This window comes from Macrosteles quadrilineatus, unplaced genomic scaffold, assembly GCF_028750875.1.
Source record: "Macrosteles quadrilineatus isolate MER2022 unplaced genomic scaffold, UCM_ALF_1.0 Scaffold_7__1_contigs__length_78375512, whole genome shotgun sequence".
Lineage (NCBI taxonomy): Eukaryota > Metazoa > Arthropoda > Insecta > Hemiptera > Cicadellidae > Macrosteles > Macrosteles quadrilineatus.
The window spans coordinates 5892848-5917237 of NW_026542600.1; the positions used below are offsets into that span (position 1 = coordinate 5892848).

Below are 24390 nucleotides of genomic sequence, written 5' to 3' on the forward strand. Positions count from 1 at the left end.
AAATATTAGAATGAAAAACACAATTCATAAAACTTTTTCTTGGGATTTGTGAGGTTACATAGGCATCATGTCGGTCCGACCCCAGTTAAGCGAGGTTCTACTGTATTTGCAAGTTTAAGTTACAAATAGAAAACCCCATCACATTATGGTTGGTATTCAATGACCGATGTATTATTAAAAATTAATTCATAACTTGTTAGCGAATTTCCCTATAGGAAAGTAGCTATTTTGATATTAATCAGAAGCATTCATTACAGCTTGCAGCACTTATTGGTATGTATAAATATCCAAGTTACTATTACTTTAAAAAAATAAAACACGAAATTGCGTGGCCATTGAATTTTAATAAACACAGTGTTAAACGTTTTACCCTGCAGAATACCGGATGGTGATGGTAAAGAGTGTTTGGTTTCAAGAAAAAAAAAATAGTTTAACCAGCTTTACTATTTGTTTTGAAAAACAATAGAAAGGAAACTATAAGGATAGGTATGGGATTAAACTGAAATAATTGCAGGGAACCTTAAATAGTAAAGTCCACAAACTGTACATTGTTAGAGAGAGAGAGAGTGTGCGAGAGAGGGGGACTGTGAGGGAGAGAGAGAGAGAGAGAGAGAGAGAGGGAGAGAGAGAGATTTGATAAGGAATCTGAAAAGTAAACAAATAATCGTTTCTGGCGTTTGTCATATTGTGCCCCCCCCCCCCCCCGCATTTGCACTCGTGACCACTTTTTGTTGCTTCCTTATCTTTCATCCGTCCCAAAATAGAATTCCTGTAAAAGTTTGTAAAATTAAAATTATTATAGAAATCTTTTATCTATCGAGTGTAGTTTCGTGGTTATTCTTATCAGATAGAATAATATCGTTGCCATATGTTAGTTCCTCCTTCGGACAACAGTTCCCGTATCTCGGACAAGATTCACGTATATTTCCCGAGATAAAGAAAATCCGTATAATTCCCGATCTTCCCGGTCCGTGGACACACTGTAAATATTGTACGTGATACAGGAGAAATTAACTAAAATTTCTACTGAAGGTGAAAAAAAATAATCAAAACTTAAAATATGAGATGATGAACAGGTAGGATCAAGATTCAACCGTTTATAATTAATTAATATTCGATGTTCCTTATTAGAGGTGCATCATAGTTATTTGGAATATGAACATGCTTAAACATTAACACGTAGTTAATCACTATCCCAACATAAATAGTAACAAGGAGTCAACGAAGGTTACAGACCGCTGGGTGTTACCGCTAAAAAGTAGGCGAGGAGGGTGCCGTACTTGGCTACGCTACTCCACGATAGAACTCACGGTGACAGTCTCCGCATTGGTATTGCAGTTACGCTTATCGACACAGGCAGCAGCACCGGTTAGCTGTTTTCATACGTATAAAATGCACGGGAAGCCATACCTGACTGGCTTTTGGGAGAGCTGACTGGCTTTCGGGCGGGTGACTGCCACACCGAGTAAATTACCAGCGCAGTGACTGCCACTCCGGGTGGGTACAAAAGTATATATATAGATTTATATATATATATATGTGTCCGTGAACGCGATAACTTGAGTAATTTTTGTCCGATTTTGATGAAATTTGGTTTAAAGGTGTAAAGCAGGATAAACTTGAATGAGTTCGCGAACCAGCATGATCGGACCATGGGAACGGGGCTTTACGGGGGTGACCCTCAAAACACAAAATTTCCCAATTTCTCTTTAGACCTTTTTAAAGAGCTTAAAAAAACAAATAATTTAGTATATCAAAGTATTTTTGTTCGGTTATTGGTAACAGAGAAAATTAAAAAAATTGTAAATTTAAAATTCCCATGTTATTCTTATGGAGAATATTGTAAAATGTTGTAGTTTGCTTGTTTATGGATATATTTTGATCAAACTTGGCAAATTAATGTATTTTACACTAAGCTATTAATATTTGACTAAAAAACACACTTTATTAGTTTCCTTGTAGCAGCAAACCTAGGTACTCGTTAAACCTTATGTTATTTAAATATATTTTTTGAAAATCAATTCAGACAAATGGAAATTCGCTTAGTCGGCAGGTTTGCTGCGGCGGGGGTATTTTTCCTTGCGCTTGTTTAATTGATTTACTTTTTTCAGGGACTTGGAAATCAACCGGCCTAATGAAGAAGCATGGGAGATGAGAGAGAAAACTGACGTTGAAGTACCTCCGCCTGAAGTCACTGACAAGTATGTTGATTATAAGCTATGTCTGCATTCTTGATTCATTCCTCTATCCCATATTCCATTTGTGCATCAGAGGTAGTTTTTTTCATATATATTTTTCGTTGAAAGTTCATAGTACCGGTATATGCCTTTTAAAGATGTTCAACATTTTATCCTGCAAGGTGGGGGGTTTGGGGTAATACTACCCCTTGCAACTTCGGCCTTTTGACCTATTGTAGCACCCCTCAATTCACTCTGACAGTCCTAGGCTTCTGGCATAGCCTTGGAGCTGTGAGACGCCCAATTTCCTCATCTCTTTTAGGTTCCAGTTGCGGCCTTTTCAGAGATGTCAACCTTTTTTGGGCCAAAGCCGTAAGTCCACCTCGTTTTCACAGAACCTGCATTGGTCTGTCTATAACCTCCCTATGGTTCTAAGATGTTTCCTAGTAGGTCTGTGCCCAGTTAGCATCTCTACTATTAATCTGATATCCCTCTTTTTAGGCCCAATACGCCTTTCCAGTCTTTCATTGAGGGATCTATGTTTTTGAAGTCCTTTGTCCTGGGTTGGTCCTCCAAGCCTCTGCCTTCCGTACCTTTACCCAGTCTCAGACTTTGGTTACTCCAGAACTAATCCGGGTACCACAGTAGGGTTCTGGCCCTGTAAGCTGTTCTTCTGCACCCCTCCTGGCCGGTGCATCAGCTTTCTCATGCCCCGAGTGTCCTGGGATCCAAACGATTTTAACTTGGTTCTACTTTGCTAGTGTTTTGAGGATGTTTCTGAGAGGATCAGTATTTTCCCCTTTCTATTCAACTCATTTCAATTTGTATATTAACTAGAGATGTGCGAGTACTCGAGATTTCGAGTTCGAGTCGAGTACGGCCTTGAAACTCGAGCTTATCTTTTTGAACTCGGCAGTTTCGAGTCGAGTTTGGTTTAAAATTGTAAAAAATCAATATTTGTTCAAATGTAACTTGTGTTTACATCAAATGCTTTATAATTTGTATTACTGTAGATTCTACAGTAATACAAATATTTATACAGTGTAAATGGAAATAGAAATGGATACAAACACATATAAGATAGATTTTGATATAAGATAGAGTGAAAGGAAAAGGTTGATATATAGGTGAAAAAAAGGAGTTTTCCTCAGGTTCTTGTCCAGGATGGTTTTCGCACAGCACTCAAACGCCAGGACCTCAGATTGAAAGACTGCCGCTGTGCTTCCCAGGGCTAGGGAGATATTGGTTTTGTTACCATACACCCCTAACTCCGAATTCTCATCCTTTTGACATCCATCTGTATAAAATACCAGCCATGATCTGCCCATCTTAAGATTGCACTGTTGTCAGTCATTCCTTTTTCCTATGGCAACTTGGTAAGGAATCTCAAAGTCGTACTCCTTAGTCATGAGGTGTGGCATTGTTAGTTCCATATCCATACTCAGGAAGTCCCTTAGTATGGACAGGTACTCTGTTACCCATTTTGAGGGCAGCAGTGGCTTCACGATTCTTGGTTTCCTGCCCTAGCGGGAGCATGTCAAGTATTGCTTCAAGTGCAGCTGTCAAGCAGGATTTGATGGTCCCACAGATCCCCGTGCACGCTAGCCTTTGCAGCTGTTGCAGCTTCCTGCAAGCCACTGCTCTGCTCTGCTTTTGGCCACCACACTAGCGTTGTGTATGTGACCATTGGCTTGATTAAAGTATCATAAGTACAATATTTTAGATTGGGGCTGAGCCCCCATTTCTTACCTACAGTTCTTCTTGTCTAACCTTAGAACCATCAGTATAGAATTCTACATCACTTAAGGGGATAGGCCTATTTCCACCGATTGTTTTCCGCGGTGACGGCTAAATCATAAACATATCCTGCGGTCACGGGAACGTCATCCTCGTCATGCGCAATCGCAGCAAAGGGGGTAATTTGCGATTTTTGCAGATGTATCGGTATTGGCATAGACTTTTGACAATCAATTCTCGATACCGATATCAATGTCCAAGTTTCGGCGGTATAGAGAATCGATACATCCTAGTATTTGTACATGACACAACAATCGCCAAAGCACAAAGTTAATGACAGTCTTGAAATACACTCTCAGAGAAAAGGAAAACGTAATTAAACGACACTGTCTGAATCGCTTATGGAACACACTTTTGTCTAATTTCGCTTTTAGAATTACTTTTTCTGCTGTTATACAAAAGAGAGAATTTTCTTAATTGTCAAATGTTTTCAGGGAAACTGCTGAAGGACAGAATGGAGTTGGTAGCGGTGAAGAAGGTGAGACCCCAGCTAACGTAGAAGAGGAACGCAAGGAACTGACATTGGATGAGTGGAAGGCACTGAAGGGAAGCCGCTCTAAGCCTACATATAACTTGCGAAAGGCCGGGGAAGGTGAAGACTTGTCTCAGTGGAAGAAAATGTATGCTCTCAACAAAAAGAAGGAAGAGGAAGAAGAAGAGGAGGAGGAGGTAATATAATAGTACATACTACATATACACTTTTGATTAAAACAATTTAAAACATGTTTAATGATGCTATGTAGGGCTGGGTTGGTTGTCGGTTTTTATAAAAAAAAAACCTAAACCGAGAAGAATTGACGCAAAAATTTGATTTCAGTTCATCGGTTACTGTGCTATTTTGCCACTTGGCGATTTTGAGACTTGGCGACGGTGAAAAACATAAATTGTGAAATAAAAAATAAAAATTGAAATTAATAAAAGTTTGTGTTAAACTTAAAAAGTTAAAAGAGATCTGTGAGTAGGCCTACCAAAAAGAGAATAGTTATTAATTAGAACTTAAATCATATATAATGTCATTTTCTCACTAGTTAATCTTCAACATTTGTTAAACTATGAAAATAAGTCTAGCTGAAAACACATTGATAAATGACAATATCTTTAAAATACAGAATAATAAAACAAACCACATTTGAAAAACTTTGATTTCTCAACTTTTTTCCTTGAATAGGTAAAAATGTTTTCACTGATTATCAACAAAAATGATAGGCCTAACTTATAATTTCACGAAAGCCGCCGATCAATGAGGTGGAGCTGTGAAGCAGACGCAGACCCCCACCCCCCCAACGTCCAACGGGACAAGGGGGTAGGAAAAGAGAAAGTTTGGCAGAATTTGCCCTTGTTGTAAAGCCTGGTTCACATGCCCTCCCTCGCCCTCAGCCCTCAGTCGCTTGCATAATTCTACTGAACAAAAGTTTCTGAGTGTACATTTTAAAATAAATGTATAAATGTTGAATTTTAAAGACAGTGAATTTTAAAGACAGTGCAGTTAAAATAAGTCGGCCTCTGTGGAAAAAAGTATGGCCATAGATATGTTTTACTTTTAGCCTAAATTAATTAATAATATTAATAATTATCAAATTATATTAATTAATAAAACGTAACTAATTTAATTTATAACTAATAAAACACTCAACAGATAAATGAATGAATAAATAACAGTTACATCATTAAGTACTAAACAACGAAATAAAGATTTATAAGCTTATAACATAACATAAAATTGAAGTAAAAACTAAGGTAAATGACAAACAGCTGTTTGGTAACAAATTTGGCCACAGTAAATATATGTTACATTTCCAAGGGAAATTAAAGCTAAAGTTCCATATTTATTTTTAGTTTTACTGTTATAAAGGTAGCATGACGGACGTGGACATATCTTTTATATAACTCTGATTTAGATATCAATTTGAATATTTTTGTTATTTTTAAAGAGGAATGTGCTCGTTTCATAATGTTGAGCCAAACCCCCCCCCCCCTCACCTATATAACACAGCGTAACGCTATGCCATACCCCCTCCCCACCTCAACACATTCAGTACTGACTCGATAGCATGTCAATTGATGTAGGCTAGTCGCGCCACGATCGCTCCTATCGGCCTACATCAATTGATGTAGTTGCGCAACCCCCACTACATTAGTTCAGTATGAGCTCAGCCATTGCCTGGGAATGTTAAAATCGTTGCTAGCCTGTAGCTTAGAATGCGAGCTTTATTTTGGTGTAGGTTGGTATTAAAATTTCCCGTAAAATCCCGTCTGACAATGCTTTTGTCCCGGTTTCGGGGATTTTCTCTCTTCAAGCCATATTACAGGGTTGGTACGGTCAGGGAAAACCTGGAAAAGTCAGGGAATTTTGTTGGTCTGGAAAAGTCAGGGAATTTTGGAAAAAATCTAGAATTTCTCTTGAAAGACTATATTTTTTACAGATATGCTACATTTTGCATCTATGTCTCAATACTTGGTCAAAAACATCAAAGTTTGACAAAAACATCGATGTAACAAAAACATCGTGAACCTACCATCGATATAAAAAACATCGAACATCGACAGACATTCTATCATCACCCTCTGATTACTGGCTTTAATTGATCGCACCGAGCTAGTTAGTACCGTGATGCGCGGAAGGATAGGCCTACATTCATCGTTTCAATTTCAATACGATACTGAATACAATTCCTCATTGAACTTATACCAATACTGATTCAACTTTTAATAAACTAAATAAACTGCACTTTTAGGAGTTTATAAAAAATATTTATCCTGTTAGTTAAAACATTTAATAGTTTAGTTTGGTACTACTTTTTGTCTCCGGTACAAGCATGGTACCGGCAGTTATTTTTCCAATATCACATGTTTCTTCCGATATAAAACGATGATATCGCAAGCAAAATATCGATATATATCAGTATCTAGTGATGTAAAATTCCCGGGAATTTAATATTGAAGAAATATTCCCAGGGAATATTGCCGGCAATATACCCAAAACTCATAAATTCCCGGGAATTAATTTTTAATTAACAGGGTAGGTTTAAAAACTGAAATATATTATAATACAATGTTTTAATTGAAATAAATAACTGGGAGTTTATAATTTCATAAGCTAAATTGATCAAATCGGTCACTGTGGTAGTTATCTGATTAAATGAAATACAAACAATATATGTTCAAACATTTTTGATTTAATAAAACTAGTGTACCTGTTGCTCGAATTCGAGCAATTGCTATGTATTGCACTTGCAGGCGTTATTTTAAAACAAATAACAGTCATAATTTCTCATGACTTTAAAAGATTTGACTCAAAGATTATTGAAATACTCAAGATGTAGGCCTACATAACAGATCGATATAATCAACATTTCTTGTAAATATCTTATCATGTTTTTAAAAGCTGATCTTGTTTTTTTAGTGTTTTCTACAAACAGCCTTACTCATAGCCACATAAGGTTGTCCATAATAATGATTATAAATATAAAAAAAAAAACATTATTTCTATTTTCTCCTTGGTGGTTTTCTATAACTTTCCTATGTTTCCATAGTTTGCAAATCGGCTCTTTCAATTATTACTAAGAAATGCAGCACAGTGTATATTTTATTTATTCAGTTTTCTTTTAGCGAATTTCCCTATAGGGAAGTAGCTATTACTGTAGGTGGCACGGTAAGACCTGGACCCGATATACTTTTTCATTTTAATGTCCCTAGAGACCAAAAACACTATTCACACACCTTCTTCCGCATCACAGTTTGACCTTCACCTGTAACTGTGCGGTTGGACATTGTAAGTTTTTGTCGGTAGGCCTACTCGTTTTTATTCGTAAAACGTCCAAGTTTGTATATAATATGTGTCTGTGTTTTGTATTTAAACTCTTGACGACCTTATTGAAGTGACAGTGTTTTAATGTTCTTGTACAAGATCTGATGATGAGTACTTAAGTCTTCGAAACGTGTTATCCATAAGTAATTCACAGGATCACTCTGGCAGTACTCAGGTAACTTTATACCTTTTATAGTTTGTTCCAGTGATCCAGAGAAAAACAACTCAAATATGAAGTTACAATGCTTTTTTCCCATGTTAATCTTATGGAGAAATACAAAAATTTAAAGGGCCCCAGGGCCTCACTTTCTAATTATTTCCCAAAAAGAGTTTCCTGCACAACTTCACGTTAAGCCTTTTCCAATGACAAAAAAAACATGTCAATTGGTTCAGTAGTATTGGAGGAGTAATTGTCACAAAAACCCTGTTTGCGTATTAAATAAGCACTAGTGTCCCTGTTGCTCGAATTCAAGCAATTACTAAGTATTACAGGCGTTATTTTTAAGCAAATTTCAACCAAGTCAGCAAATATTTGTAGCAAACTGTTAAATTATAAAACTTATTGACTGTTTACAATTAACATAAAAATCCTCTTCTTCTCACTTTTGATTTCTGACAACAGCTGGAGTGTCATAACAGTTTTTGTTTCCAATGTTAATCTTATGGAGAAATATGAAACTTTAAAGGGCTCCAGGGCCTCACTCTCTCATTATTTCCCTAAAAAGAAAGTTTCCTGCACAACTTCACGTTACGCTCTTTCCAATGACACCAAAAACATGACAATCGGTTCAGTATTTTCGGAGGAGTAATTGTCACAAAAAATCTGCTTGCGTATTAAATAAGTAAATAGATAGATATTCAGAAACAAACAAAACCTAGTGTTCCTGGATATTTATCCAGGAAATAAAAATATTATTTGAAATTTTTTTGTTTAACATATTAAACCAAGACTACATATTAATACCCCCGCCGCAGCAAACCTGCAGACTAAGCGAATTTCCATTTGACTGATTGGATTTACACTGAAATGTCTACTTAAAAATATAACATTTATTCCCGATTTAAATAGAATTAGTTTAACAAGTACTTAGGTTTGCTGCATCAGGGAGGGTAAAACTGTGTTTTTTTTGTTTTTGTAAAATGTTAATAGTTAGTAAGAAATAAAAACATTTTCCAAATTTGATCAAAATATGTTCATAAACAAGCAAACTACAACAGTTTACTTATTCTCCATAAAAATAACATGGGAATTTTAAATTTACAATTTTTTGGAATTTTCTCCGTAACCATTAGGCGCATAATAACGCTTCATTATACTAAATTATTTGTTTTTTTAAGATCTACAAAATGGTTTAAATTGCTAAATTTTATGTTTTTTGGGTCAAAAATGGGAAAAACCTATTTTTACCCCATAAAACCCCCCGTAAACTCCCGTTCCCATGGTCCGATCATGCTGGATCGCGAACTCGTTCGAATAAACGTAGGTTTACACGTTTGTACCAAATTTCATCAACATCGGATCATTTTTGCTCGAGTTATCGTGCTAACGGACACATATATATATATAAATATATAAATATATATATATATGAATTTGAACGGATGCTGTTTTTGGCCTCTAGGGACCTCAAAACGAAAAAAAAAACCGGTCCCGCGTCCAGATCTTACCATGAGTACTACGGTAATAGCTTATTCCCTATACGGGAAATTCGCTAAAAACCAAAATGTTTGATGGTAAATACTTAAATGATATATTTGCTTTCCGTATTATTTTTTAAGTTTCCTTTGTCACTGTCACTTTCTATGTCCATTACATTTCCTTCGTCCTTCTCGTCATCTACCTACATCTCCAAATCCACAAAAATTGTCTTCATTGTTAGGTACTTGACAAGTCAATCTCGTCCTCATCCCCTTCTTTGATCTCAAGGATGTCTTCATTTTCTTCCTGTCCTCCTGTTTCCTCTGGGTTGCCTTCTGCTTGCTTACTCTCTCTTGGAGGTTGAATATTCATGAGTTTCCAGTTGTTTGATGGTAAATACTTAAATGATATATTTGCTTTCCGTATTTTTTTTTAAGTTTCCTTTGCCACTGTCACTTTCTATGTCCATTACATTTCCTTCGTCCTTCTCGTCATCTACCTACATCTCCAAATCCACAAAAATTGTCTTCATTGTTAGGTACTTGACAAGTCAATCTCATCCTCATCCCCTTCTTTGATCTCAAGGATGTCTTCATTTTCTTCCTGTCCTCCTGTTTCCTCTGGGTTGCCTTCTGCTTGCTTACTCTCTCTTGGAGGTTGAATATTCATGAGTTTCCAGTTGTAAGAAACCCCAAAGCAGAATGGTTCCTACGTGTCTGCAACGGCCTGTGAAAACCTCAAAATGTGTCCGCAAGCGCTAAAACTAAAAAGCTAAATAATGACTTATATACCGGTATATATATATATATATATTCACTCTTTAGGGCTACTAGTAATATAGTTAAATAAAATAAGTAAATTTCAATAACTTGTATAGCCTACTTTTAAAACAAAAAACTAAAAAACTATTAAGGGGTAGGCATAATCAGGTTATTTAAATTTACTTTTTTTTAAATACGTATATATATACACATACCTTAACAAGTGTTAACAAGGTCTTCAGAAGTAAAACTTTAAATGTACTATAGTTTCTTTATATAAACACACTAGGGATGGACGGGATTGAAATTTTAGTTCGGGACGGGATTTTTATTTCCTTCCCGATTTTCGGAACGGGATGGGACAGGATTTTTTTCTGTGCATAAAAAAAGTACTGTATTGCAGTTACCAAAAAAGACATACGAAATCAATTTTTACCATTTGTGGCACTGATCTATAAAAACCAAAAAATGGGTAACAATTTACAGGTACCTATAGAAACTTGTGACTCGCGGGTCACGGGGTGATCGTCTGTAGAACTCACGGTCACGGCGCGATCGTCGTCATGACTCGCGGTCACGGCGTGATCGTCGGTATGACTCCGCGGTCACGGGGTTATCGTCGGTATGACTCCACGGTCACGGTGCGATCGTCGTCATGACTCGCGGTCACGGCGCGATCGTCGGTATGACTCGCGGTCACGGCTCGATCGTCAGCATGACTCCGCCATCACGGCATGATCGTCAGTATGACTCCGCGGTCACGGCGCGATCGTCGGTAGGACTCTGCGGTCACGGCGCGATCGTCGGTAGGACTCCGCGGTCACGGGGTTATCGTCGGTATGACTCCACGGTCACGGCGCGATCGTCGGTATGACTCCGCGGTCACGGGGTTATCGTCGGTATGACTCCACGGTCACGGTGCGATCGTCGTCATGACTCGCGGTCACGGCGCGATCGTCGGTATGACTCGCGGTCACGGCTCGATCGTCAGCATGACTCCGCCATCACGGCATGATCGTCAGTATGACTCCGCCATCACGGCATGATCGTCAGTATGACTCCGCGGTCACGGCGCGATCGTCGGTAGGACTCTGCGGTCACGGCGCGATCGTCGGTAGGACTCCGCGGTCACGGCGCGATCGTCGGTATGACTCGCGGTCACGGCGCGATCGTCGGTAGGACTCCGCGGTCACGTCGTGATCGTCGGTATGACTCGCCATCATGGCATGACCGTCAGTATGACTCCGCGGTAACGGCGCGATCGTCGGGAGGACTCCGCGGTCACGGCGCGATCGTCGGTATGACTCGCGGTCACGGCGTGATCGTCGGTATGACTCGTGGTCACAGCGTGATCGTCGGTAGGACTTCGCGGTCACGGCGCGATCGTCGTTATGACTCCGCGGTCACGGCGTGACTGTCGGTATGACTCCGCGGTCACAGCCCTATCGTCGTTATGACTCGCGGTCACGGTGCGATCGTCGGTCCAATAATCGCGGCCACGGCGCGATCGTCGTTATGACTCCGTAAATGTGTCCGCAGGCCCGCGTTTCTCGGCGTTTCGTGTCCGCGACAATGTCGCAGCGTCGCTCGTTGTTCTGCTTTGGGGGTAAGAAAGAAATGTCAGTTTTGCTGCTCGCTCAGATGAAAGCCTGTTTCTTTTCTTGGAATTCAATAATTAAAATCCATTCAGTTTCATAAATTAAAAGTGGTTTTTACAGGAAAATCATGCATGGAATGACAACTCTTAGATTTAAATGTATAAATTTACAAAAGGTAACATAGTTTAAAGGTTCTTTAACCATCAATATGTGTTAAAACATTCAAAATTTTAAAATTTTCATAAATTCCCGGCAATATTCCCATTTTATAAGTTCCCTCCCACTGGGAATATTACCGGCCCACATCACTATCAGTATCAGAAGCACCGTATCGTCTATCTGCCAGTGTCAAGTCAAGGCCAAGTAGAACATAAAGTGTGAGGTTAAGTTAGTTGGTACTCTTACTTTTCCAGATTCCAGATGTTTAATTCTTTTCTTATTGGTTTTATGAGTAAACTATTTAGGCCTACATTTTTTCTAATAATTCTTGACAAGCTGCTATACCCGTGCTTTGCAACGGGGAGAAAATGTGATCTAGAGAGCTATTGAAGTGGTCCTGATGGGTGTTTTAAAATACAGCAACTCTATGATTTAGTTTGAAAATATAAACTGATATAAATTGTAAACCTACTTACTTTCAAACACCTACTTTTAATGTTAATATAGATCCAAAAGAATATGACAACATACCTTTAGTGTAGCAATAGCATCAATTGCTTTATATTGATGATTCATGAATGACATGTTTGACCATAATCCTTCAATTTTGGTCAAGCCTTTTTACATGTAGCTTACTATATAAATTACAAATTGAAACTTTGAGCAATACTTTACAAAACGTATACAACCTTTCTTTAAAACCAAACATAACCCTCCTAAAACTACATAAAGGATCACAAACAAATTTTTCGAGTAAATAAACAAACACCACTTCATTGTACTGACCAGCTGTTTCATTAAATAAATTGAATTAAATCATCTTTGGAAGCATGCCAGGCGTAGCCCTTTGGAAATCAGCCTGTGGGGCAGAGCCCTTAGGAAATTCATCCATATCAATACTTTTCGGCAAATCTACACACTCCAAGCTTCATTTTGATGTGCCATATGCCTATATTATTATTTGGTAAATGGCCTTAACCGTTAACATAACATTTGATTGTATCACTTTAATAATATAATAGATTCTTACTATTCGATATCGTCTTACGGTATACCTGGAAAAAGTATAATATCAGTCTGGAAAACCTGGAAAAGTCAGGGAATTTCATTTTCCAAAATCAGTACCAACCCTGTATTACAAAGCCACTGCCTACTGATCCTTACAAAGCCACTGCCTACTGATCCAGAACGTGCTGCTACCTTTCGTTGTTTTAGGGAACTACGTCCAATCTCGGGGTAACGTAGTACAATCACCGCTACTCTTTTGTTATTCGTCAGATTGAAATATTTGAATGCCAATTGCGTTCGCTGTTACGGTGCCGCGCCGGGGCTTCGCCCGGGCCTCGCCGCCATTGGCGAGCGCCTGTTGGAATGCCTGCCGCACTGAACGTGTTAAGTGCGTTTCTTAATATGTGTATGGCCCCTAAGCCTATTTATACTAAGAAATTTTTCATGTCTATTATTTATATCTATTGCTGACAATTGCACTCCATGATGCACTGCCTCTTTGTTGACATGATCAAAGCATTGTATTTGTGTTTATAGGATAATAAAGATTGATTTAATTTCATCTCATATTTTATATCACTTCAATTATCAAGGTATAGTAAACCAAAAGAATAACATGATTTTGGCTATAGCACTCTCTGTGAGCGGTTCATTCAACTATTCTCAGGCTACAAAGATGTCTTCTTCAGCATTACCAGTCATTAAGCCTAAGTGTAGTACCTCAGGCCTCTTTTATTCTTACCTATAATGTTTTAATTTTATTGTGTTTTGTTGTAGGAATATGACAGTTCTGACTACCCTCAGCGTGTTGGTCGTCAGAAACACATCCTGGACATTGAGTTCACTTTTGCAGACTCTCGTATTGGCAGGGGTGGCCGTGGAGGTAGAGGTGGTGGTCGCGGTGCTCCCAGGGGAGGACAACGCGGCCCTCCTCGTGGCAACAGTTCTGACAATGCCCCTGGCGTGAGTATTCTTTTTGTCTTATGGTCTAGCAGTCTAATGGAGGAAGGTCTAAACAAAACTTGATAATTTGAAATTAGTACATGTTCATTCTTATGGATAGTAGATACAAAAATGATATATCTCAATCCATCTATATACTTCTTAAACTGTGTTGGAAAACTTTAAATACAGTATTATTAAATTATGCTAAGTAAACACTCTATAGGATTAAATAAAAACAGAACAAGGTGAATCCCTATAATTTTTTTAACCCTATATCTGGCATTCGTCAATTTTTTGATGTTGGAAAGTGTGATCTGGCAGCGTCAAAAAATTGACGTTTAGGACATGGTGTGTTTCAACTTAATTTTTCGACCAGTAAACTCTCTTAAATTGCAATAAAACTTATACCATTGGAAAGAGGAGGTTCTCAGGATTAATTTTCATGTATAAAACATTATCCGGCGATTATTATTTAGCCAAAAAACAGTATTCTAAAAAACTAGTGATTTGAAATTGTATACTGGCGGGAGATAAAAATTGTGCCATCGGCAAAAAACAGCTGTTTTCATTGGCTGATAGAAAATGATAGAATTCTCTGACAAAACAAGAGTGGTATCATAGCAACGGATATTTCGTGAACTACATCTCTTCTGTTATACGTTTTTGTCTATCTCGTTTCCATAAGGTCGACAAATTATTCCAAAAAATGTCATGTTTTTGTCAATTTTCGCGAACGTGAATATGGGCATTCGTAAATTTTTTGACAAATGGAAAACGCTATTATATTTTTGGCTAAATAATCATTTCCGAGTAATATTTATATCGGAAGAAAGCTATTTAGTAGTTCGTCAAATTGACACCAGTTGCAGGTCTGTACGGCGAGTATTTTTGTTTTGCGCCGTGGGAGAAGTCAGCCCTGATTTCTCGAATCAGACGTTCAGTCTGGCGAGTCGCCATCGCCATTTTGGATGTGTCTTTTCATTGTGTAGCGTTATAGTTTGAAGTTTTACTTTCTGATGTCAATAGATCGGTGGTTTTATAACCAAATGTATGAAAGTATATATTTTCTGAAAGAACTTTTTATTTTCTTTCTGATAGTATAACAATATATACTTACAATCAGTTATTTTTTATAATATTTTACAAAATTGTGAAATTATTCCCTGATTTTAGTACGCATTTACATATATTTGTGTGAAAACATTTTTATTCCACTTTTTGCATAACAATGTTACATTTTTGGAAACTGCAATAAATTCCCTTCAATTTGTATATCTTGGAATTTGTATAAAGTTACCTATAAAAATTTTACGCGCTTTTGAAAATGCCCAAAAATTCATGTTTTTGAAAGAAAGAATTTTACGTTTTACTTTCTGACGTCAATAACTTGGTTGTTTTATAACCAAATTTTCTATATGGCCGAAAACAAATGCATTTTTTAGGGGGGAAAAGTTGTTTTGGAAAACATTCTATAACTTTTCTATTTTTTTGAACTTATAGAATATATTTATATTTTGACGTAGGGAAATAAATTTGCCACAACTTTTACATTTGAATCAAATGTGTAGGAATTTTTTTAGATTGCATTTTTGTGGGTAGCTTTTAAAATTTGTAATTTGCAAAACCCAAAAATTTGAAAAAAAACCTGCTACTGTGCCCAAAAGGATTGCTAAAAAAAATTACCTTTTACATCATTATATTCTACATATGTACTTATATTCATAAATAAATGTGTTACGACAAAAAATACGTTACAATAACCGAGTGCACAAAATGACTCCGCCACTACAGAAATTTCTAGTGCGCCAGATCTAGGGTTAAGTATAAAACTAATTTGTGTTTTTTTTTTTACTTTGACTATACTTGACACAATCATGTCAATATTAAAACATTGTAATGACAAATACTGACAAAAGAAAAAAGGCGATACGAGCCGGCAATGCCTGAGCAGCAGAAATGCCACTAATTTTTTTGAGGTTCTGTAGACGACTCTTCCAGCTTACCAATGGTTAGCGGCCAACCTAGTATTGTGATTTTCATTTTCTAGGTTACCGCAGATCATTTGTACGTTAAAATAACACCTATCTTTAGGGGTGTCCGAATAGTGATTTTTAGATTCAAATCGAATCAAATATATTTTTACTATTCCGAATATCGAATATTTACGAGCGAATATTCAATCGAAGAGTTTTTAAGTTCAATTGAGTTTGAGATCAACTTAAGACAGCATGTTATGTAAGTATAATACAATGTAAGCCTACAAAAACTATAATTTATGTAATCAAAAATAAAAAGTTAGATATGATTGTGTTTACTTATTTATATCACCGTTTCCTTTTCCCCCTACCATTAATAATGTATCATTCATGACCCAGGCCTAGGTATAGCGAGAGTTTTAGTTGGTGGTTTTTACATTTTCTGTTAATTTTGTATTCTGAAAAATAAAATAAAATAATGATCCGTCATTTACTGTTGTATTATACTGTAGAACAGATTTCCCTGCCGTAAATCAAGAAATAAAGAAATCCCAACCTCCATAGCATAAAATGAAAATAATTTTTTTTGTCTATTTAAACCTTACTTCCTCAACCATAACAACATTTTATGTTAGGTAATGGGCACCTACTTGCGCCATACCAACGCCGGAACCAAGTCGTCCAAGCCCAAAAATGTTCGTTAAGAAATTGTATGTTATTTTAGATGAGTGAAGGAAAAGAAAAAAATATCTTACATGTTGAAATATAGCTAAATTTGGAGTAAGATCAAGACGAAAGTACCGATGGTGTGACAAAAAAATGGTATCGGTATTCCTACTTTTTACCACAAAGTAAAATTTTATTTAAAGCAAACGAAATAGGGTTTTACACGGTTGTTTTATTTTCCAAGAAAGCTGGTTGAACCATAGACTAAACAACACAAATAGCCTTCTCATCCCATTGTGAATTATGAAGCTCGTTTTTCGTGTCTACTTTATGGTTGTTGTAGGTACACTTTGGTGATTTTAAATTAGTTTATCGATACAGTAGTATACTCTGAGTAGTATACTTAATACAATTTTAAATAACATATTAATTAAGAAGTATTAATTCAATCCACAGTCGAGCGTCGATTGGGAATCATAATCGTATTGAGTATTGTCTACTAAATCGTCGTGCTGTCTGCTTCGTCCTAGTTTAACTGTCAGTCAGTGTGAGTGTCTGTCTACACACACACACACACACATACGGGGTTTTACCGAATACTCGCAAACACCTAATTGTGGCATCTTTCAAACTGCGGCCACCAGTGGATGAAGGAAGGTGGTAGAAACATGTGTGCATCGATATTTTTAATGAACACTCCATTTTAACATCTAACATTCCAGTTTTCAATTGTAGCACCTTGCCACAAATCGGTATATATCAACAGTGTGTGGACAGGATGCCACTAATGCGTTGTAGCGCTTGAGCGGTGTGTTCGCCCCCCCTACTTTTCGCATGCGCTGTTGCCAGTTCTCCGTTCTAGTTCCTTCATTCAGTTCTGTATTCATGTGGCTTTGTCCTAGCCGCTGTAGCTCATTGCGATTGCCCGCGCTCCTCACGTCATCTTTTATTAGTGTAACGATTTTTTTTACATGCCGTTTTTTCCAAGCTCCAATAATTTTGACAATTATTGGATTTAAAGTCAATGGGTCAAATGCTATGTCGTTGATATTTTATCGTCACATTATATGTATGGTTTACGAACTTAGATACTTGGATTAAAGGCCTTAATGTGCTGGGTAAATTATCAGTTTCATGGGAATATACAAGAAATATACATAAAAATACGCAATAAGTATGACTCCGTTTTTTCTGTATGCATATAATTAATTCATGGTAATGTAAAAGTATATGTAACGAATTTTTCACCACACTATGATGTTTTTAGCTGTTTTACATACGTTAATTGGTGGCTGAAAGTTATGTTTTGCTGGCCATGCCAGTTGTCATCATCATATAGGGGCCGAGGAGGCGTTTACACCCCTAGGGCCGCAAAATTACTTGTTCGCTTATTTACTTAAAACATTAATGTATATTAAATGCACAAGCTGTATCCATGGCATTGCAATAGACTTGTTTTTTGTCACAGCTGCCTAGACAACTATTTATTATTATTTTTGATTTTGCTGATTTCTCAAAATATTTCACATAAAGAGGGACGTTATATTGCAAAACATACTTGGGTGAAAAATAGCGTTCGTACCTCGAGCCGAAATGGGTTTGCAGCTCTCGATCGTTTCACGTTCTCAACTTCGTCTCGAACTTAAGACCCGATCTCGAGTCGGCAAAACGTCACTTTCGGCCCTAGGTACAAAATATACTATTTTTTACGGTGGATTTAGAGACCCAAAGATTCTCACCCCGTTGCGAAGCACGGGCAGAAACACTATCTATACTTATTTAATACGCAAGCACGATTTTTGTGACAATTACTCCTCCGAAACTACTGAACCGATTGACATGTTTTTGGTGTCATTGGAAAGAGCGTAACGTGAAGTTGTGCAGGAAACCTTCTTTTTAAGGAAATAATTAGAGAGTGAGGCCCTGGGGCCCTTTAAAGTTTTGTATTTCTCCATAAGGATAACAAGGGAGATAATTTTTATTTACAGAAACATATGTTTGTTACTTGAAAATAGTCAAAGTCTACTGCATAATAATTGCTGTGTATTATGACTGTTAATGTATACTACATTTCAATCAAGGATTGTGTGCCTTAAACTTTACTCATAATGGATCTCACTACTTTATTTTCCTGTTGGGAATAGTAAAATTTAGTTGAGAATAAGTTACCATATTTAGAAAACTTTACTATAATAATTGATGTATTTAAAATCACAAATCTTTGACATTATTAATTCATTAGAAACGAAACAGCTGATCGAGAAATCAAACAAATCATCTACTTCATGTGAATAATGTTTTTACACAAACATAGTTTTTTTTAACCAATAACTTGATTCTTTTTTACTTCTGGGTGTATTTTGAGTTTGCAGTTATGAAAGCACCAAGCCAAGTACCTTTTATCTAATTTTCTTTATAAACTAACAGTATTAATGAAATACTACATGAACTTTACAAGTTAGGTAATTAACTGTCAGTATGCCAAGGGGAAGAGTGGGTCCTCGAAAACAGTCGAAGGCAGAGGCACCCATCTAAAAAATCCAACTGAGTTTTTAAATATAGAGGTCAGTGGATTGCCAAGACACAGATTATACTAATAAAAGGAGACAGTGGTTTTATTGATATTAATACATCAAAAAGGGCCTCATTAATGGCACAAGGCTTCATGTGATCAGAACGGTTAACAACAATGTAAAGTAGAATGTAAAGTCCTAACATGGAACAAGTGAGTAAGGACATATTTTGATTTTGAGGATAAAAAAATTGCCCGTCTGAAACACAGTTACCTTTTAAAATGGAAAGATGCTAATTTCTGTTATCTTTGGCATTTGCAGCACAAGCACTTTAATTAAAGAGCAGCAATGTTCTTAGCCAGACCAATTTCAGTCATGAGCAACTATATACTGTATATGTTGTTTTAAGTAAGGCTACATCTTTTAATAGTAGGATAAGCATATTGATTACGGAAAATTCTGACCAGGGTAATATTCCTGAAGGTGACTTTAAGACTAAAATCGTAGTATTTATGGAAGTGCTTTTGTTAAAAAATATTGTTAAAAGTGTTTTCTTCAAGCAGCATTTTATGACCCTCAAAATATGCTACATAGGTATATGCTACATTCACTGCCTATTGGTTTGATATGATAAAATGTTTTGTTAAATGTGTTTTTAAATCTCTTAAAAAATAACTACCCTGTAACACACTTGAACTTGAACACTTATTAATTTACTAAATATAATAGACATACAGCTAGAAAATGGCTGGATTGCTTCCCTTCTAATGCTTTATTATTACTGTATTTAATTTTTGACGAGTCAATATATAACACGATGAATTTGTTTTCTAAATTCATAATATGTTTTTGCGGGGCATTGAGCCGCACAGGTTCACTAGTAGTTAATTATAAGATTACTGTCTTTACTGTTTTGTCTGTACATTGTGTAGATTCATGAAGTGTTTGGTTATTTCTACGTGTTATATAATAAGAAAGCCGAACCGAGTCTTATGTCATTATCTGTACGTTTGTTTGATTGTTTCTGTCATTGTGTCTGTAACGCCAAAATTCCAATTCACGTGTCCTACCTTGAGAAATCTAGAGTACCGTTGATGATCCAAATAGTTTTGTAATTGTTTGAATAAATTTGCCAAGTTTGATCAAAATATATCCATAAGCAAGCAAACTACAACATTTTACAATATTCTTTATAAGAATAACATTGGGATTTTAAATTTACAATTTTTGAATTTGTCCTGTTACCAATAGCCGTACAAAAACACTTTGATATACTAAATTATTTGTTTTTTAAGCTATTTAAAAAGGTCTGGATATAAATTGGGAAATTTTGTATTTTTAGGGTAATGTTTTTCTCCATTTCATATATTAGTAACAATATGTGTAGTATCAAATTCAGTAATAGCATTAACTACTGTATTTAAACCTTAACACGAGTGTTTATATAGGCAATGAGGCTACTGGTGCTACCGCTGATGGCTTATGCATGTGTACGTTAGTAGCTAGCAGACAATTTGACAACTAGGAACATGAAATCAGCTGTTCCCCGTCCTCACTTTCGCGGTTGCTCGCCTAGCATGTCAACAGCTTACTGCTGTAAAAATTGGATGAGGTGACAGTAACTTTTTCTAGTACGCTTCTTTACCATGATATCTGCCAATTCAATTTTATCCTAAAAAATGTATACACATCTCTAAGATTTGTTGCCAACTGACAAGCAATTCAAATAAAAAAAAATAAAAATAAACTATTGTTTATCATCCCTGCAAAACTGCTAATAATTCATGTTCAAATTTTCATCAGAATTCCGTTAGTTTAAATCAACGATCACATAAGACCAATAGATGGAGCACGCCTATCTAACTAACATACAAGCATCTGAAGCCAGGTCCGCCATCTTAGTGCAGGTTAGAAGTGGTAGATGCCAATGAAAACGGCACCAAAACTCATGTCCAGCTTCAAAATAACTTGACATTTAGCCTATTTAAACTAAATGTAAATCGTTGAAACTTCGTATGAAAGATGTCAATTAGTCTAGGACACTATTGGTTCTAACTAAAAGCTTAAAAGTTTATATTTTCTATTTTAACTCTTAAAATAAAGTCGGTACTTTTAAATGAGTTTTAAAATATGACATAAAAAAGTTCGTCGGCTGCTACTGTTTTTATTTTTTGGTCAGGTAAGTTAAAAAAAACGGTGGATTTTGTGGCTAAAGAGCTCAATTTCTTGGATCATATTTTTTTTAAATTGTATAAAGGAGAGTTGTATAAAGAGTTTCAGAAACCATCTTGTGACTTTGAAAATACATTGCAAACCAAACGCCAAACCTTTATCACACTTTATTAAGATATAGATACATATTTTTAAACTTAAATATTAAAACTAATTCGTAGCTTTTCAGAATTTTTCTTTCGCCCAAAAGGTTTTTGTTGTTAATTATGTAAACTAACTTTTTGTAAGATACGGTAAACGCTAGAAAACAAATTAAAAGCGTATTTTAAAGGTCATTGTTTAACCGTCATGAATTGTTACATACCAACCTTTAGGGCCTATTGGTGACATTGGAGGGGGGGGGGGGTGGAAGTCTAAATTTAGTTCATTACAATTACGTCAATGACCTTGAGGTCTGCTAGTAAGATGCCGTGGTATGGTGGCGTGTCGGGGAGAAGGGTAAAAGGGGATTAATTATTGTTCATGCTTACTCATTAGCTCTTACCCACAAACAAACTTATTTCAAGCCTAAAATGAAGAATGTAGATCTAACTTCTATATTCGTTTGGAAAACGTCAGTCTTAGAGGCAAGATGCCTGCGCGGTCCATCATAGTAAGTAATAAGACACATAGTAAGCCTATGTGTCGATTATGTATCTTGGTACAATGTAAAATCAAGATGACGTTGTTCAAACTAATATAAGTTTGGACTTCCTTGTGTGACCAAAATAGTCGCCTACAGAGCAACAGAAGAATCTACCATTTCTTATAAAATTAGTTTTATCGACATTTGCAGACAGTTTTATATAATTGTTTTTACGGAAACTCAAAATCTATTGGCAATCATAAATTAATATGATTTGAATTTTTTTGCCTCCTACAAATGAAATACCATGTGCATATTGGGCCTCTGGTCCTGTAAATACAATTTTGTGAAGGGTTTCTTTTATAATTTAAAACTATATCATTGCACAAGCATTTTCAAGGACTCTCTGCAGTTTTGCGTACTCTTGCAACTACTAATTCAAAAATTCAAGAATCAGTTTGGTGACCAATTAAAAATAATGTGTTGATACGTTATAAGAATTCAACTGTTAAATATCATAGTTTTTGAGGGTGGGACTGGAAATTTTCACTATATTATAGATTTGCATTCATAGTAGAACATTATAGACTTTAAGTAAACCAACAGAAAAAAGGTTGTTTAGAATTTTCAAGTTCATTTAAGAACAAACTGTTTGCTCCGCCTCCCAGTTAACTGAGAATTTCAAGAAGTAGAAATATATTAAATAAATAACAAGTGAAGTTAAATATAACATATTGTGTTTTTAAAAAACATTACACAAACTTCACGGATGCCAATATATTTCCAACCATACTAGGAATTTCCTAAAATTGATATTGTATGTTAAAATAGGTTTATTATTAATAAAGTTTAGAATACTAAAGGTCCTACAAAACAAAACATTGAATGATAAGAATACATTTGTATTTAAAGTAACAGATAGATTGACAAAATTGTAAAACGATTGTATAATATCAAACAATATCAAATTATTTACAGTATCACGGTTACAACTTTTAAACCACTCTTGTTATGACTCAATATTAACGTCTTTAGGACCTTTCATTTTATGCTTTTGTTAGTGGGGACTGGTTAAAACACCACAGTAGTATGCAAATATGATTGTGAGATGATATATAATCTGAACTAGTTTATGCGTGTTGATAATATGTATTTTAATTCAAGTACTTTAATTGATTCGGTTATGTGTTTACCTCATATAACATTTGAACATGGGTTGAAACATTAGATGTCTTTGGAATACTCTGAGAATGAGAAGCAAAACATAACTTTCAGCAATGATGCATCGAAATTTACCTTTACTGAGTGAATCAGAAATGTAATTTTAAAATATTTTGTCCACATGACTAGAATGTTAATAAAATAGATGTATCAGCACGAAATAGTTTGTAAGATAAAAAATTAGAAGACGGAAGAATTAAAAGAAGGACAACTTATATAGTGTTCTAACCTAAAACATTGTTATTGTTTCAATGTAAAAATTCAATCGATACAAAATAACTACGTTACCAATTTATGTTTGTAAACAAAAATAATTTTTTTAATGGTGTCATAAAATCAATTTAAATATTTATTTACTACACAAAATATTTGTAATGTAAAACATTGTTCACCACTCGGAGCAAAAGTATATTATTTATGGTACTTAAATTGTTTTATAGTACGTGGCAGTACAGTATTATTAGTTTAAATTAGTTGCTTGTTGCACTGTTCTACACACTGCTCAAGCGCTACAACTCATTAAGTGGCATCCTGTCCACACACTGTTGATATATACTGAATTGTGGCATGGTGCCACTATTTAGAGTGTAGGCTGGCGCGAGAATTGGCAACATAGCATTAGGGAAGTTATAGTTCCAGCGGACGGCGCGAGGCGCGCTAGCTACCGGTATGGTTTCGTGTTCCACAATTCGGCGTGTACCTGCGCTACTTAAACTCACACCAACGAGCTCAAAAATACTCAATTGTGGCATGTGATGTTTAAACGACGTATTAATGCTGGAAAACCCAAAAAATGATCGAATTAGCTGTGGCACCCTGAAAAAGGTGCCACAATTTTTGAAGGTGCCACAGTACGGCCACGTGCCTGTGAAGGATGCCACTATTCGGTGAATACAGACACACACACACACACACACACACACACGAACACACGAACACAGACAAATACTTATTGCGATAGTTGCGCAATAGTGGCGGCAATAGCTGCTCACACTGAACTAGAGCTACAAGCTACAACCGAAAGTAGCACTGAATGCGAGAATTGAGAAGACGTTGGCCGCCATATTTACTAGGGGAGTAGTAATTTGGAACTATGGCATTGCAATTGCCAACAGCCAATGAGCTGGTTGGTTCTTCTAGTGGTACCAACATAACAACGTTTTACAGCGTCTCGATTTTCTAGTAGAGTTGCCGTGCCAGTGCTACCTCAATTTGGATGTTTTCAGTCTACGACTATTTCGTTTTGTAAAAAGCAAGAGCGGTTCCCTGACTCCGTTTACTTATCACACTTAGATACGATAAATAACTGAGAGCGCACGATAATT

General features: G+C 36.2%; 1 protein-coding gene across 1 annotated transcript in view; it reads left to right on the forward strand.

The window, feature by feature from the left end:
- The window catches only part of LOC128997772 (plasminogen activator inhibitor 1 RNA-binding protein-like), an 82779-nt gene that overhangs the window by 51294 nt on the left and 7095 nt on the right, over positions 1–24390 (forward strand). The window contains exons 4-6 of the mRNA XM_054423449.1: positions 2112–2201; positions 4409–4643; positions 13725–13910. Coding sequence (XP_054279424.1) covers positions 2112–2201; positions 4409–4643; positions 13725–13910 — 511 coding nt within the window. The remainder of the gene's footprint in view (positions 1–2111; positions 2202–4408; positions 4644–13724; positions 13911–24390) is intronic.